Below are 18,237 nucleotides of genomic sequence, written 5' to 3'. Positions count from 1 at the left end.
CTGAAGGCTCTTGAAGCCCTGCCGTAAAAGTCTTCTAAATCTGGCATTTCCCAAACTTATTTTCTGAACCAACATCTATTAAAGTCTGCATAACATGTTTTGGAAAATCATGGTCTCTACAGCCCTTCTGACTTCAGAATTCCACTATGGTCAATGACATTTTTCTGTAGAGAGACCATAACCTCCCTCTTCTACTGCCAAGTATTTAGTCTTTCAATGTCTTTGGGCTGAACCTAACATGCTGTCCCTCACTTCATTTTTCCTTTAAATGCATTTAAAATGCATTTAAATGCTCACATCAAACTAAAACATGGTTGGATGAGATGACCTCTAAAATCTGTATAAACACTGAAATTTTAAGATTCTCTGAAAATTACTGCAAATATCCAATGAAGACTAAAACAGGATGCATATAATAAATACAGGCTGTTATCATGCCAGTACTAACATTTACTAAATGAGTGCTTCGAGACGAAATTTTATATCCTGCCCTTCTGTACACTGTTCCAAGCTCAATACTACAAATATTTCCTTGGCAACTTTCTTTCCCCTTGACTAATGCAAATGGAGACAGTGTGGGTTGCAAGGTTCTTAGACCCATCCTAGAATTAACATCAGTGGGGGTGCTTCCTGCCAAATCTGCTGTAGATACGGCAAAAGTTTTTCTATGTAGGTAAGTTATTATAAAATGCCAGGAAACAGAATGTATTGCCCATACCTAGCCATAAAAATACTTAATGCATTTTTCTTTTTGGTGGCAATCTTAATCAAACCCGCACCCCTGCATTGGAAGCATGGAGCCTTAACCACTGGACTGCCAGGGAAGTCTCTGCATGTGTTTCAAATTCAGTCAGAGGACCAGCAGATTGCTGGCAGAGGCCTGAGGCAGAAGTATTCAAGCAGAAGGATGACAAGCAGAATCCGGATAAGAGAAACCTGAGAATAATCACAGAAGTCAACTAACCAACACTCAGACTTGTCTGGTCAAATTCTAATTTTCTCCAGTGAAGGACTGCTCCATCCTCTTTTTAGCTCTGCCTTGAGCCTTCTTTAATATCACGTATCTTCTTTAGCCTCATTTCCAAGCTAACAAAAGATTAAACAGTTCTAAGACACGCACTCAAATTAGTTTTCTCAATTGTCTAAATGCCCTACTCATTGTGGCTAAGACAGAAATATTAATCACCTAATCAATCAGAAAGCAACTCAATTATTTTCCCTTTACTGTAGGCCTTACAGTGAACTCTCTAGGTTTGGTCTAGTTCTACCTTAAGGGGCTCAAAGTGTCATCACAGGAAGGAGTTGTGAAATTGGCTGTGACACTCCACTGATGGTTTCTTTTCCTGTTTACTCTTTAGGGGAAAGCAAAGCAAGAATAAGACCAGAATACTTCAGCCCCAATGAGGAAACACTGAAAATGAGATGAATGTTTACATGTCACCATCTGAGACCTTCCGAACATGTTCAGTGTGAGAATTCTCAAAGGCTGACAGATGCTATCTAACAGAAGTAAAATAAAAGATTCCTAAGGCTCACTTCAATATAAATTAGTTACCAGGAAACCGAGAACATTTTGTAGTAAGTGCTAATACACTGTAACACTGGATTATAACACAAGTATAATTACTGTCAAAAATAAAGTTATGAACCAACAAAACATTCTCCTTATTCTAAGTGTAAATAATTCTTGGGAGTCTAACTGGATTAAAATTGTTTGAATAGTCTGACCAGTACTCAGAAGAATCACCATAGCAGGTACACAAAGTAGAGAATAAAATTTTAATGGTATCAAAAACAGAACTTTTTGGCCAGTTTAGTACTTGCAGGAATAAAGTTGCAAAATGTTACTCAGTAACTGATTTAGCTTCTAAATCAAGCTAGAATTACACATACTCTGTATATTACTTGAGTATATACAAGTACATTCCATGATAACATGCAGACATGGAAACAAGAAGAGTACTGTGAAATAAAAATCGCCATGTTTATGAAATAATTTAAAACAAAACACCTGTCCAATAATCCAGAATATCTCATTTTGAAAACGTGGTTTTGAATATTGCTCTTTTCAAGAATTCAGATAACTTCCATGTGGCTAAATTGGATTTTTTCCCTAACATGAAAAAATGGAAGCTGATATATTCCTATAGCTATGGGAGTATACTATTCCTTTTACCGAATATCAAATTAAAAGGTTTGATAGCTTTTCACTCCCCTCAGGTGAAAGGGGCTCTTAACATTCTAGTGGTTAAGAATGGATCCCTTAAAGCTCTGAGGCATTTGAATGTCTTAAGACCCAAAGGCTCATGTACCTTTAATGAAACAGTATAAGAGATGGAAGTTTAATTCTCCTGAAAACTAAACAGAACTATGAAATAAACAGGGTATGAGAATGACCTGAGTTCACAGGAATCTCTAAATTTGAAGACATTGCTTCAGCTTTGCTAAGATAGCATCAAAAGCCTTTTATAGCAAGAGTTTCTTAGTGAGTCACATATTTGGGCATGGAGCCTTAGGATCTTTTTAAGCACTAAGAAGTGTTTTATGTTGTGCAAATTCAATGAAAGGCCAACCAAGTAAAGCCTACAAGTAAGCCAAAGATTCTATATCTTATAAAGAAAGAAGGTGAGATGTATAACTGATCAACTTTGCTCCTAGTTTGACAATGATTTCTGTGAAGCTAAGATAAGCAAAGACAGCACCTTAAGTAGAACCCAGTGGAAGCCTCTCAGAAGTGAGGGTTGGCTGTGGCAGAAACTGATCCCTTCTAAGTAACTCCTCCTTTGCCTGTGAGAATCCAAGAATGTATACGACCAGTAGGGTGAAGGACTGGTTTCAGTCATTTCTCCAAATTATGAATTGCAACTTCTGTTATTATTATTATTCTTTGCAAAATAAGAGGTCATGTGTGAATTATTAGTCAATGAACAGCACATAAAACAATATGGCCTGTATTGAATCTGAGCTCTCCTGGTTTGCTTTGTCATCTAATTCAAGGCACTTTATATATTTTGGTGCCTTAGTGTGTTAACATGTAACATGAGAATAACACTCATTCACTTACCTCAAGGAGCTACTACATAGATTATTAAATTGCAAAGCACTTTGAGCTCCTCAGATGAAAAGCACTGTGGAAAACATGACAGCTGAGAAACTCTTTCAATGCCTCAGAATCCTAAACTATTGTGTCTATGTTGCAACCACAATTCCTCAAAACACTTAAAAAATTTATTATCCCCTTTTATATGTTGTTTGGCACACAGATGCTTATATACTTAATTAAAATAGTTATACTCCCTACTCCAAAGAAGTTGACTAATTTTCCAATAAAGTTTACTAAATGTACCTAATTCTGGAGTATTGTGTGTCAAGTAGAAAACTTGAGTTTTCTTTGAGGTGCATGTGACGTAATAAAAAGTTCACCTTCTTTTTCAAAATAATTGAACTAATGTTATTTGTGTGAAACTACAAGTTTTTAATGGAGAAAATACTGAAATTATGCCACAGTGTCTATATATTCATCTGAAGAGTACAAATATGGAGTTCTGAGAAAAAAAGGGTCTTAACACTAAAGAAAATAAATGTGGTTCTTAAACTGTTCAAAGAAATTTTTTAAAAAATGTAATGTTTCATACATTGACATAAAGCAATTAGTCAGAGGTAATAAACTATATATTAAATACAGTAGTTCAAATGTTTCTCTCAGCATTAGGTTTTCTAAACAAGTTAAATTCAAAACATTTAAACTTGTTATACTCATGTTTCAAAGAAACTGTGGAAATGGAAGTTTTCATAGAAATCTAAAACAGTGATACCACTTTGTGATCTTTACATCGAATATCCTGGACCTTGATCATTTTAGATTTATAACATACTTTGGTTAATACATTAGGTTCAACCCATTAATATGACTTTATATTTTAGATTGTGATTTATAAACTTGCAGGTTACCCAAATCTTCCTCAATTCCAGGTCTTCCTTGATTCTCTGCAGGGGGTTCTGTCAGACTCATAATTAAAATGATGAAAATTATAAATAACTTCTTTAGAACTGAACATTTGTTTTGCTTTTTTAAATAAAATAAAGTGCTTTCAAATTCGAACATTTCTTGCCCTAAACAAAACTGAAACATACTTAAACCTGAAACTTTCATATCTTGACACACATATTTAACAAGAAAAAAATCAGTTTTGGGCCATTAATGTCCTTCAAGGGTTCAGACTGGATCTAAACTGGGTTTCACATTATTATCGTGCTCGTGTTTGTACATGAAGGTTAACAGGAAGAGGGCAACATCCAAGGATGACCAATAGGCAGTATGCGACGTGACAGCTGACCAATAGCGGCTCTCCACAAGGCCTTCTCTGAGTTCAAAGTCAATTCTGTGATCCAGTTCCACTAAAAAGAAGTCAAACAAATGAGTAAGTATCACAGTAAGATTGTTTCTACACAGACATACTATATTGGAGAATAAAAATTTACCGAACAGAAGTGACTCTCCTAATTATTATTACTATTTTTTAAAAAGTGACTTTCCACTCTCATCTTATGGGAAGAAAACACTCAAGAGCCTCAGTAGTTCAGGATTCTGTCTGGTGAACCCTCTCCTTTGTATGTTCAGGTCAGTATGGAATAATAAAGTAAGAAAACAAAAATCTCACTTGGTACCATACAGTATATTTGGAATAAAGGAACTGGCCTCAAATCCTGGCTTTCCTATTTATAATTTGTGCCTAACCTGAAAGATACAGCAAACTGTCTTCTTGCAGAATGATGGGTCAGCCTTACAAGCAATAATGTCAGCAAGAGTGCAACAGGGCACTCAAAGGCTCCTTCACAGGTTAGGCTCTTTACATCAACTGGCTCAGGGGAACATGTTGGAAGATAACATCGACTACAGTCCTACAATGTTTTCCTCCCCACTATGCTGAATTCCTCAAAGGGCCACAACATACTCTAGTCTCTATCCTGTCAGCAGGGCCAAACATGCACCTGGGACATACCCGTGCTCAAGAATCCACTGGCTGGGAAAGTGAAATTGGGAGGAACAGTGGTAACCCTTGAGAGGAAGGACTTCATTTACAACAGTGCTGTCCTCAAACAATTCAGTAAATTCAATTAAGTTTTTTCTAAAATACAGAAAGTCCTTGTAACACGTGAGAAAATAAGACCACAATTGGTTCATCTAACAAATCCTTAAGAGATAAAACATTTAGAAAAATGATAATTTCATCTTCAGGAATTCCTCAAAAGCTGTCAATAAGCCATACAGTATTTTGAAGGGTCTGTCTTAAAAATAAAAAGTACCCAAATCACTACCATTCAGACTCAAAATCTGCTCTTTTGTTTAGTGTGCGAGCAGGTATAAAAAGTAAAAACTGGCAAAAATTAAGGAGGTTGGAGAAAAAGTTGGGTTTTGCTTTACCTGGGAAGTTTGGAAATTGCATAAAGGAAATCACATCATTTTAGAGCATGATTTCATATAAATGTTTAGCTAATGTTTATTTTAAACAATACCACTTGGTGATTTAAAAATGCATTTATAGTTATTTTTCCATTCAACTGTGCTTTTCTGACAAAGAATGTCCATGGATCTTATCTAAAAATTTTTAGATAAGATTTATTTACACTCTGGTAGGCTGCGGTCCATGGGGTCGCTAAGAGTCAGACACGACTGAGTGACTTCACTTTCACTTTTCATGCATTGGAGAAGGAAATGGCAACCCACTCCAGTGTTCTTGCCTGGAGAATCCCAGGGACGGGGGAGCCTGGTGGGCTGTCGTCTATGGGGTCACACAGAGTTGGACATGACTGAAGTGAATTAGCAGCAGCAGCAGCAAACAGTATAAATACCCAATTAGGTTATAAAGCACTATGAAATATATTGACATAGACCTTTTACAAAACTGCTATTTTTCTCATTTAAATTATAAGCTAGTCCATAAGAAGTCAGAAATAGTTGAAATCCACATGTTGAACTGCGGGATAGGAATGTCTTAATCTTTTATCTTTCTTATTCCATGGGACATCTGTGTTAAAATTCATAGGTACATTTTGACACAACAGACAAGAAGATGAAAAGAAGAAATGAATTCTCAAACACGATGAAGAGGACTCAAGGTGAAGTCAGTTATGAAGAAAAAAAGGAGAAACGAGGAAAACCGAAGAAATGGGAAACACATATTAAAATTGGTGAAGCCCATACCATGTTATTTCTAAGAATTCCTTTTAAAGGCCACTGTCGAATGCCTTCCTAGTCCAACAGTCTTAAACAACTGTTATTCTAAAGTTAAAGGGAGATTCTTCCTGCTACAATCAGTGTTACTCGGCTCTACTTTATGTCCCTGAAATGTGTTCTTAATGTGCTATCACTGTGCAACACTGCCTTTCATATACTACAAACTCAAATGATGAATTTATTGCCCCATTATGTGTCCCTGTCCTTCTTATCACCTAGAGGATCTTTAATAAGTCTCATTAACCAGACTGGCCTACCCTATCCCCTCCCTTTCTATTTATCTGTAGGTTGTCCCCATCAAAATGGAAATTAGGTAACCAGCTTGTACTTGATGAACCTACTTTACAGTCTCTCATCTTCCTTAAAAGGTTTACCCCAGGCAGTCTGGTTTGCAGCTGACACCATATTCATGTTGGTTTTACAGGTGGGTGATGGATGGATGTAGGTGGGCCAATGTCTCATCTTTTTTCTTTATGTAGATCACAGAATTCCCAACGGTGTGAGGTCACTACATGGTAGTACTCTTCTACATGTGCTGTGAGATGTGCTCTTGGCCAAAGTCGGTACAAATCTACACGGAGTTGCCTTGGACCTGCCTTCTCGTTATTATTGTATCAAGAAGGGGTGGCACTAGACAGGTTAGTATTTTCCTAGTTTCTTTCACTGAATTAGGTCAAGAAAAAGGAGAACATAAAATCACTTAATCCTTTTCTCTGGAGTGCTTACGAGTTAATATTCCTATATCTACAAAAAGAGAATTTAAGATTCCTGAAAGTTGAGGAGAGGTAAAAATGAAAAAAAAATTTGCTGGCTTTTAACAATCATCAATAATTTGCTTTCACTGTTTTAAAACATGGGTTGAAGGAAATGGCAACCCACTCCAGTATTCTTGCCTGGAAATTCTCATGGACAGAGGAACCTGGTAGGCTACAGTCCATGGGGTCACAAAGAGTTGGACATGACTGAGCGACTTCACTTTCACTTTTTATTTTCTTTTTGGGAGAGTCATGAATATGGGCACATTTCCTTCCTTATTCCCCAAGCAAATGTCTGCCATCTACCCAGGGTGAAGGTAGAGTTTCCTCAGCACTCTGCTTTCAGTAGAGTGTTCTTTCGCGTACAGGGCTTGTCAACCTGGATATGGTGTTAAAAAGCAAAATACATGAATAGAAAGTAACCATTTTAGCATTATAATGTGTACCAACTGGACAGGTTTCTTCTATTTAAATGGAGTGTCTTAACATCCTGGAGAGAAATTTTCAAAAACTTAATGAATCTTAAAAAATTATCTTATTTATAAGTAGCAATTATATGATCATAATTTCATGATTTTAGGCTTTAGGTAGATACTAAGAAAACCACTTAAAGTACTAGTAAAGGAAACTGGGTTTCCAAATGACTGATGAAAGAGTCATTTGCAATATATGCTCAGAGTTCTTGATAAATTATATCTTATTTTTCCTCTGTCTCAGAGCAACCATATATTTTATGTAGTTAGATGTTTGATATCCAATGAATATTTACATTTTGTGACTTATCATAGCTCCAAATATATTTAAAAACATTCTCTAAACATCCTTTATTAAAAAAAATAGCAAAAACTCCATAAAGAGCTTTATAATTAGTTGCCATTTTCTGACTCCCAAATTTCCCAACACTAATCTACTCCGAAAGACATTCAGACACCTTACATTTGACAACAGATGGGCTATTTGGGGAAACACAGGCTCATAAGAATACAAAGGAACTTCTGTGGATGGCCAGATCCGCTGGATCCTCTACCATCTGGCTGGAGAAATGTTCCTCAGCATATTCAGAATGACTCCTTTCTACTCATCCTTGGTTCTTCTCAGAACTAACTTCTGCTGCTGCTGCTGCTAAGTCACTTCAGTCGTGTCCGACTCTGTGTGACCCCACAGACGGAAGCCCACCAGGCTCCCCCGTCCCTGGGATTCTCCAGGCAAGAACACTGGAGTGGGTTGCCATTTCCTTCTCCAATGTGTGAAAGTGGAAAGTGAAAAGTGAAAGTGAAGTCGCTCAGTCGTGTCCGACCCTTAGCGACCCCACGGACTGCAGCCTACCAGGCTCCTCCATCCATGGGATTTCTAGGCAATTCTAGATCTCTATATAACCTGTGCTTCCTATCTCTGTGTTTTTGCTGGTGCTGTGCTGTTTCTTCTCCCTACAATGTCTCTTCATCTCTGCTTATTTAAGTCCTACTTCCACAAAACCTTTTATTTCTTCAGGTGAAAATATTTTCTCTCTCTTTAGAATCTGTCATGAGGTTCATCACATTCTACCATATACTACATTATTTCTGTAGTTATCCACCTTTCCTACAATAATATATGCCCTCTAAAATATACTTAAGTTTCCACATCAGCATTTAACATCTTTATGGGCAGCACTGAAACTGGTTCATCTTGGTGTCTCTTCTAGTGACCATCTACTTGTCTCATGACAAAATTGTTGAATGAAAAAAACAGGAGAGGAGAAAATAGAAGCCATATACATATTACCATCTGAATCAATGTGGTGTAGTTATGACGAGTGGTCTAACTGTTTAGGTAGCTGGGATGGCTTTCAGGCAGTGGATAAAAGGACTACTTGAATGTAGGACAAATAGATGAATGGATTAATTTTCCTTTCTCTAAATATTCAAAAAGCACACATCAGTTATTTCTTTACAGAAGTGACTATTACATGAGCAGGGACTAGAGACTTCACTGATAAAAATCATTTCTTGAGAGGCGTTCACTGAATTAGATCAACACAAACTGCTGTCACGGAGCCAAAAACCCAAATCAGCTTGTTATGCTGACACACTGCTTTGGAATCTATATCTAGTTAAGATTTTTTTTTTGAAAGAAGAAAAAATGCACGAAAATTAGCAATTATAAACATGGAAATTGCAAAATTAGATACGGTTTGAAAGCCCAAGGAGAAACCTGTAACTTACTTTTTATGTTAAAGACAAAATCCATTATTTTTAAAAAAGGAAAGAGAAAGGAGATACAGAAAAAAAGGAATGAGAAGTTAATGATAAAAATAATTTTAAACTGCTAAGATTAATCTTTACTAATACATTTTGAATCTGCTGAAAATCAGGAGACTGAAAATATCTCTTGTAGCCAATAATAATTTTTTTCAAAGCAAGCCTATACCTCTAAAGACCATTAAATATTTGTGTTGAAACTAGGTATCATCTGTGGCATACTAACAGCCCTAGGAGTAGTGTTATTAATATCTGAAATAACTAGGAATGATTAAACTCTTTATACTATGAAATCCTTTTATATTTAAATATATTACATGAAAAGAACAGTGAAGCTCTCTGAAAGCTGGAGGGCAACAGAGAAGAAAGAAAATGGCCTAATGCTTTTCTCTCTAAACAGTTCCTTCTTTGGAGAAGCATATAGGAGTATGATATATTTTAGCACACTAAGTAACTAATGAATACTCGGGTTTCAGGACCACTACCACTTAAGATTAGGAAATACAGGAAGAGAATACATTTAAAATAGTCTGTTAATGGTAACATTCAAGCTGCTCTCATAGAAAAACTGATCAAGTTTTCAGTGAGCAGAAGAAATCTAAGTAGACTGTTTTCACAGCATTCTGAATGCTATTCCTGACATATACCATACCGAGGGTATTATCTTTATTCTGTATTACATTTTCCGGAAAAAGAAGTTGTGGGAGATTAAGGAACGATTCTTGAAGTCTGAAATCTGTGAAAAAAAAAAAACACAAGATGCTGTAAAGTGTTGGCTGATGATTACAAATGGCCTTCAGTGATGCAGTGGCCAAAAGTTAGAACAATACTCCCAAATAAGCTGATTAAACCTAGCAAACAAAAAGAAGTACACAATTAGGTTTCTGTGAAGAGCTCTATCATGGAAAGTGTAAGCATAATTAACTTCGAAATACAATGTCATAATCTGTTAACACTCAAACATCCCCCCAAATTTATAGTTCATTTAAGTTCTAACCTAGAGGCAAAACAGTGCTAAAAGAAACAAATTCTTTTCATGATATGTTACAAACACAAGGGAGTGCAAGAAACGAAACAGTAAAACCACCAGAAATAAGCCTATACTTTTCAAAAGAAATGAAGAGCAGCTATATAAGATGCTTCAACTTGATGTCAACGAAGTAGTTTCAACTGACAACACTAACTCTTCAAAGAGAGAAACCCTGATTGATCACAAATTCAGTCTGTGTCCAACTGACCCTCAAAAAGCAGGAGAATCAAAGTCGGTAGGCTTAGAATGAAGGTTATCGAGAAGAACCGAGGCAATCAATGTGAGCAAGAAGGAAGGAAGCCAGAATCACCTAATCACAGTGATCAAATTTCAGAAAGAAGATTTAAGGAAGAAGGTTCTATGATTTGCAAGATACAGCCAAAATAGCAATTATGATTTAAGAAATTTATCTAAATCAGGATTATAGAGAAGAGTATATTACTGAAGCAAGTCAAAGGTAAATCTAGAGGATTTGATTTAAAAGGCATAATTCTACTACAGAAGTTGTCCAATGTTAAAAGTTGGACTTTAAAAATCTATATCTAAAGATGAAAACATGAAACTAAGAAATGTTAGCTCAGTTAGCTGAGTCCAGAGTTGGTAAGTAATTTACCATTAGAACCAACAAAGAATTTATATGCAAGAATGACAGAAAACATATTTTGTTAAAATATTATAACACAATCAAACTAAGCATTTCTACCTTCATGTGTCCTGGAAGAAGTAAGTTTCTTCTTTATTATCTATCACTTTGAAATTTCTATGTTAAATAGCAAAAACATTAAAAGACAGTTTTTCCCCTCAGATCCTATAGAACTCTGTGTCTTCCTGACCCCTTCTCTGGGGCTCAAGTTCTACCCTGCTCTTCTCGTTCCCTTATTCACCCTAATGTTTACTAGCATCATTGCTGTGCATTAACATTACAAGGAATTGTGGCTTTTTACCCGACGTCTTACAAAATTCTTTGAAGTTATTTTTCTTCAGAAGTTTATAGTTTTCTTTCGACATCTGCATGCTCAACAAAATTTTATATTTTCACAATCTCATTTCTGTTATTAAGCAATAAATGGTAGAGTAACTCATAAAAAATATGAATTTTGTACAAATATAAAAATCTAAAATGAATTTTCTAGGCTGTGTTCAAAAGGCTTGAAATTATAAAATTTCTAGTACTCAGAGTCAGGCATAGGATTAAGTTTAAAAAATGGAACTGGCCCAAATAGGAATGTCCAAATCAGCAATGGCTAGGATAATTCATCGTGGAGTGGGGCTGACTATGGAGAAAGATCCAGCCTCTAGGACTGTCACATCTCAACTTTTTAATTTTTTATGAATGGCAATGAATGCTGGTCATTTTAAAATTTAGAGCAGCAGACACAGTAAGAAAACAAAGCTAAGCATCTGAAATGAACTGTTTAAAAATTTTTAGAGAAAGAAAATAAAATTTTCTTCTTGCTATAGTTACAGAAAGGAAGTAACTATTTTCAGAATCTACATTTCCATATGTAAGTCAAAGGAAACTAGGACTTGACTTACTAGTTTTATTTCACTGGACATTTATAAATAAGCTTTGAGTTTAGACCCTCAGAAGTAAATATACACTAAGTGTTTCAGTGTTTCATAACTATTTAAGACTTTAGACCTTATAAATCCACTGGAAAAAATTAAATAAAGCATCATTCTATTGCTAAATCCAGTATAATTATCCATTCTTTCACTCATTTCTTGAGTATTTATTTTACACAAGGTAGTAGGGACAGGATGGGAAGCCACAGAATGGATCCAATACAATTAAAGTTTTGAAGGCTTTATAATTAGGCTGATGAAGGGAGCTATGGGATTAGCACCAGGATGGCTTTGGCAGAGCATTTTTAAAACGCTATCAACAGCAGATACAGCATAGATCTGCAGCAACTAAATGAATTTTTAAGACTGAGAAGACCATGTTTAAAAACAAAAACAAAAAAACTATTTTATAAAAATCAGGGGTGCTTACCACAGAGAGATTTGTTTTGTGCTTGATGTGTAAGATCTCTGTGAGACAAGGCACTTATTAATGTTCTTAACTTAATTCACCCATGCAGAGAGTAAAACTGCATTTACCTGTCAATTATTCCTGAAAATGTAAGCAGAGGTAAAGCATTTTTTTCTTTAAAAGCTAGGGCATACTTTAGATTACAGAGTGGACTGCTAGTGTTAATATCTTAGTGCTCTTTGTCTTCCTCCAGTTTTAAAAAGGACACAGTATAAACCTGGAAAGAAGAGTATGAACTAACATGCAGAGTCAAGAAAGCCAGAACTGCTGTGTGGAAGGGTCTGCGTTGCCACGGTGGTCATGGGCGGTGAGGCAGCTGGCTTCTTCTCGTCTTCTATGGAGTCCCTTGATGTCTCAGATGTCTGTGATGCAGATGAACGTCCAAATCTTGAGAACAACATTCCTCCAAGTCCCTTTCCAATGCTTGCAGCCCCTGCATTTCACAAAACAGGCCAGTCATTCTGCTGAATTACACCACATACCAGGCTAAAGAGCACCACCCGTAATTACAGTCAGTTGGCAGAGAGACTAAGCCCTAGTCATGTTTTTCCAGGGTGGGAACACACAAAAAATTGCAATTTGTATTGTAGGTTTCTAAATAAAAATGGTGTTGAACAGAATGAGAGTTGTACAAACTGCAGGAATATAGCTTACAAAGAAAAAAGATTCTATTTTATTCAAGTGATCTTCGTTTTTTAAAGTATTTAATAAGATTAAAAATGTTAATAAAAAGAACCATGCCATTCACACGGGCATATATTTACTATTGGTATGCCTACTCCTGAAGTGAAGTGGATCTGTTATAAAAAGCTGTGAACAAACAATCTCTATAATGAATATCAATGAATCCAGCAGACAGCCTGTTTACAGTGCCATCTGGTGGCATTTTATATTAAGGCAACTTGTAACCAAAAGCAAAGGACAAATTAATTAACTGGCACACAATTGAGCTCCAGCGCCACAACAAACACTGTGGCTGGAATTGGAGACCACGCAAAGAGAAATTCAATATCCTTGTTGCTCTCAAGGAGGACACGATTTGAGAGACTTTTAGGACACGGATCAGAGAACGGGTTGTCAAGGGCACCCTTAGTACTCAAGCACCCCCTCATTTCAAGATGAGGGAGATGAGCATTAAAAACTACATGACTTCTCCAGATTTCACAGCAAGTGATGGGGCCAAGGTTAAAATGAGGGACTTGATGCCTCCCCCATTTTTTTTTTTTTTTGGTGCATCAAGGTATCTTATATTCTCTAACTACAGGATTTGATCCAACTAGAGAATTTAGGGCTTTTGCCTTCAAATATAAGAAGTGAGAGTAGTTAACTCTAAACATTAATTCTCAGATGTTTAGAAATATATAGAGTATTCCCAGGTACCTAAAATTTAATGACTATATAAAAGTGCTTAAGTTCATTGATGAGGAATACCGAAGAGAATTACCTAATATGCTTGCTTTGCCTATATTTGTTATAGATTCCCCATAGTGGCGGCGAGACAAGACTGGCGAAGTCACAGGGCTTGGTATTGTTGAGATGCCTTCATTCTCTGAAATTGAGGTAGGATCTTTTGCTGGGTGAAGAAAGCTTGGCTTCATATACTCATAAGGTAGAGGATTGGATGTATTATACCAGTGGATCTGCACAGGTGAAATGTTGCTGTAGTGTTTCAGTATTAACGGTTCTAATCTATAAGCCTTGATGTAAAAAAAATTCAAAGAAACAAAACATTAAGGCACAATGCTTAGGTTTTAGTAAACTGTTCATTCTTATTCTGCTCAGAGGACCTTAGGAAATGATTAAAAACCTGACATTCCTAACATGTATTCCTATTTCTTCACTGTTAATAATATGCAGTTTGTCTAATTATATATCCTTAATGATGAGACTACAAAAAAATTAGAGTTAGTCTAGGCTAATAGTGCCCTTTAATTAGTTTTCAGTAATGTTAGTTGCTCAGTCGTGTCCGACTCTTTGCGACCCCATGGGCTGTAGCCTGCAAGTATCCTCTGTCCATGGGATTCTCCAAGCAAGAATACTAGGAGTGGGTTGCCATTCCCTTCTCTGGAGGATCTTCCCAGGGAATGAACCCCGGTCTCCTGCCTGTGGGCAGGAGCTACAAGGGAAGACCTTTGTAGCTACAGGGAAGTTTGAACTACAGGGAAGACCTTGTTTTTCAGAGGAATATTCATTTCTGTTATGTTCTGATAACATCTAGCAATTAGATTAATATTAAGTCTCATGAACAAAACTGAAGCAGTAAATAGTAACTTGGAACACAGTAAATAAGGTCAGTTTTTACCATCTAAGCTCTCAGTTGACCCTATTTTCAAGCAGATTAATGTAGTACATGAGATGATGACATAAGACCATTTGTTTAAGGTGAAATGGGGACGATATAGCAGAAAAGGCAATGGACTTGGCATACAATTCCCTGCATTCATATTCTGGCCTCTGTCACTTCTTAACTATACGACACTCACCAAGTCACAAAGTCTCAGAGCCTCAGTTTCCTAAGCTGTAGAAAAGAAATAATACTTCCTAATTTCTACTACTCTGATGCTGGGAAAGGTTGGGGGTGGGAGGAGAAGGGGACGACCGAGAATGAGATGGCTGGATGGCATCACCGACTCTGTGGACATGAGTTTGAGTGGACTCCGGGAGTTGGTGATGGACAGGGAGGCCTGGCGTGCTGTGATTCATGGGGTCGTGGAGAGTCGGACACGACTGAGCGACTGAACTGAACTGAATTTCTACCACCTCAGAAGGATGTTGGGAAGAATAGATAAGTTTAGAAAAACTACCTAGCACAGTTCTGACATAACTATTAAAAAAAAAATCACCGAAAAACTGTAAAATGAATAATAAAATATTATTTGTAATAATGAATTTGTAATCCTCCATAATACAGCTGACCCTTAAACAACACAGGAGTGAACTGCATGGCTCCACTTACACATGTGTGTTCTTTTCCATAAACAGATATTAAAGCACTATATGGTCTGCAACTGGTTGAATCTGTGGATACGAAACTGTAGATATGGAGAGCTGACTATAAAATTACACCCCGATTCTTGAATGAGCACAAGGTTGGTACCCAAACCCCAGAACTGTTCAAGGGTCAACTGTATAACAAATTTTAGTTCAGTTCAGTTGTTCAGTCATGACCGACTCTTTGTGACCCTATGAATCACAGCACGCCACGCCTCCCTGTCCATCACCAACTCCCGGAGTTCACTCAAACTCATGTCCACAGAGTGGTCGGTGATGCCATCCAGCCATCTCATTCTCTGTCGTCCCCTTCTCCTCCTGCCCCCAATCCCTCCCAGCATCAGAGTCTTTTCCAGTCAGTCAACTCTTCGCATGAGGTGGCCAAAGTATTGGAGTTTCAGCTTTAGCTTCATTATACAAAATATAGCTCACAGTTCACCTACAATCTTAAGTTCACTTTCAAGTTATAGGACAATCAGTAAAATGAATGGATATAACAATATAATCAAGGTCTAACTAGGTGTTTTGCATGTTTTACTTAATCCTAACAACCTTGAGGTAAATATTATCATCTGTACCATGTAGATAAAAAATAGATAGTCTCAGAAGTGACCTGGCCAAGACTGTATAGTCAGTATTTGAATTTAATACTAGATTCCATTTCAGTGAAATTTAATTTTTAAATATAGCAGTTCTGATTTTTTTAACATATGGGAAATTTTCTAAAATTCTAGTGTTTAGTCAATGTTATATTTATTTGGTACTAGCCAAAGATCTTTTAAAAGACTTTACAGAGTCATATAAAGCTGTTTTTCAGAAAATAAATGCTATTTAAAATAGTTTGTCTTAAATTTAGTTATATTTAATACTTGTCCCCAATACAATTTAATGAAAAATTTTTCTCATCCAAAAATCTTACTTCGCATTAAACTGTTCACCTGGATGCAAGATCCTTATTTACATTAGAAACATTTATTTACAAAAATTTAAACTTATTTACATTAGAAAAATTAATTTACAAACATAACAGTTCAGTTCTGCAAAAATCCAAAATGTTGTAATTCTACCAGTCTAAAATAAATTCTTCCACTTAATACACAGTATTTAAATATTCTCATTTTTAAGAGGATCTACCAAACACATTTCAATGTTGCAACATGCTTTAGAGAACAAAGTATTTAAAGTGGGATTTTTAAATTTTATGGCTACTACATTATTGGAATTACAACTGGTTAAGGTTTGAAAGTTCAGAAGACTCCTGTCCTTTGGATTAACTGGATCCATTAACTGGATAGCATTTTTACATTATGCTTTCATTCTACAAATACAACATAAACAGAACATCTTTAAGGTATTTTACTTCCTAATCCCTAAATTAACCAAAGAAAAATATTTAAAAAATATGAACTTATCAAGTGTAATAGATAAAGCATACCTTGGAGATACTGCACGTTTGCTTCCAAGTCACCACAATAAAGTGAATCACACAATTTTTTTGGTTTCCCAATGCATATAAAAGTTAAGTTTCCATTACACTTAAAAGTCTATTAAATATGCCACAGCACTATGTCTAAATAGCAAAATATATATCTTAATTAAAAAATAATGCTGTTGGATAAATGGCATCAATAGACTTACTCAATGCAGGGTTGACACAAAACTTGTTTGTAAAAAATAAAAAAAACCCTGCATTATCTGTGAAGTGCAATAAAATAAGAGATGTCTGTAAATGAATACTTTCTCATCAATTCAGCAGTACCTTGCAAGATTTCTTACAGATTCTCTTAGGAAAAATTTTATATTGAGACACAGATATCCATATTTATAACTCACCACTGGATCTGTTGGATGAAAAATGTTTAGTAATCGGTTACAAATCTCTCTGGGCAAAATATGGTCTTGACTTCCAGTGTTTCCTGGGCGGATGCCACGCAATGCCAAAAAAACTGCTAGTGGGGATCCCATACAGAAGAAATTTTCAACCTACAATGATAAAGTCACCCTAAATTTAAAAAATGGTGAACTGTTTTTCAAAGAATTTGGACATAATGTAATATTGGTAAAACATAAATAATAAAATTATCTCCAAATATATATCATTTTAAATGAGTTGTGTCTCGATTGCATTTGCATTACTTGTTAAATAACAACCATTAATTATTTTAAACTATCCAGGAGCAGCTTCAGTATCTTTAAATCTAATAGAAATGAAGAATGAGAAGGAAGACTTATTAAGCTACTATTTTGTGTAAAGTAATATTAGGTATTCTGAAACATATATAGACCAATAAGGCTGAGCTTCTACACCCAAGAGTTTATAATCCTGCGGAGGAGACAGAGTAAAATAGCGCATAACAGAGGGACAGTGTGCTACAGGTGAGTAGATAAAGGATGTGCACTGGCCATAAGAGATGAAGAGGATTTCATATTAAAGTTGGGGCTTGGATAACACTGGGGCTGGAAAGATATTCCATACTGATAGAACCACATGAACTAAAAGCAGAGGCGGAAAGAACCTGGCTTAATTTAGAGGAGAGAAACAATCTGATAAGGTTGAAGACTGGTTATGGGGAAAATGTAACTGGAATGAGAAATGTACAGAACCTTGACTCTTTGACTAAGAAAACAGGGCATAATTTATTTTACAGGTAGTGAAAGAGAACAGGATTTGGCCCACGTTTTAGGAGGTTAGTAAATCTGGTTGTAGCTTGTGAATGAACTGGAAAATTAAGAGGCTAGTAGACTTTGGAGACAAGTTAGGAAACTACTGAAAGAGGTTAGGCAAAAAATAATCTGAACCTAGGAGGACAAGTTGTTCCATTCAAAAATGGAAATTGAGATATTAAGATAGAATCAACATGAATATTCGAATGGAGAGAGGGATAAAGAAGGAGTCAGAGGCAATTTGTAAGATCTGGGTCTGATTGACCGGGAAGATATTAATTAAC

General features: G+C 36.0%; 1 protein-coding gene across 4 annotated transcripts in view; it reads right to left on the bottom strand.

Annotated features, from left to right (window-relative positions):
* Positions 1–1,765: 1,765 nt before the first annotated feature.
* Positions 1,766–18,237, bottom strand: part of DDHD1 (DDHD domain containing 1) — an 82,550-nt gene continuing 66,078 nt past the window's right edge. For 2 of the 4 annotated variants that reach the window (XM_055436944.2, XM_055436946.2), the window contains 5 exons: positions 17,123–17,272; positions 13,743–13,995; positions 12,540–12,731; positions 9,886–9,969; positions 1,766–4,398 (listed from right to left, as the gene is read on the bottom strand). In XM_055436944.2, coding sequence (XP_055292919.2) covers positions 4,217–4,398; positions 9,886–9,969; positions 12,540–12,731; positions 13,743–13,995; positions 17,123–17,272 — 861 coding nt within the window. In that variant the 3' untranslated portion in view covers positions 1,766–4,216. The remainder of the gene's footprint in view (positions 4,399–9,885; positions 9,970–12,539; positions 12,732–13,742; positions 13,996–17,122; positions 17,273–18,237) is intronic. The other 2 variants (XM_055436945.2, XM_055436947.2) reach the window with 1 other exon arrangement.

The sequence above is a fragment of the Moschus berezovskii genome, chromosome 9 (assembly GCF_049115385.1).
Source record: "Moschus berezovskii isolate FMDL1 chromosome 9, NW_MosBer_1.0, whole genome shotgun sequence".
NCBI lineage: Eukaryota > Metazoa > Chordata > Mammalia > Artiodactyla > Moschidae > Moschus > Moschus berezovskii.
Note: the sequence above shows the minus strand (reverse complement) of the source record. Positions and strands in the feature narration are given on the sequence as shown.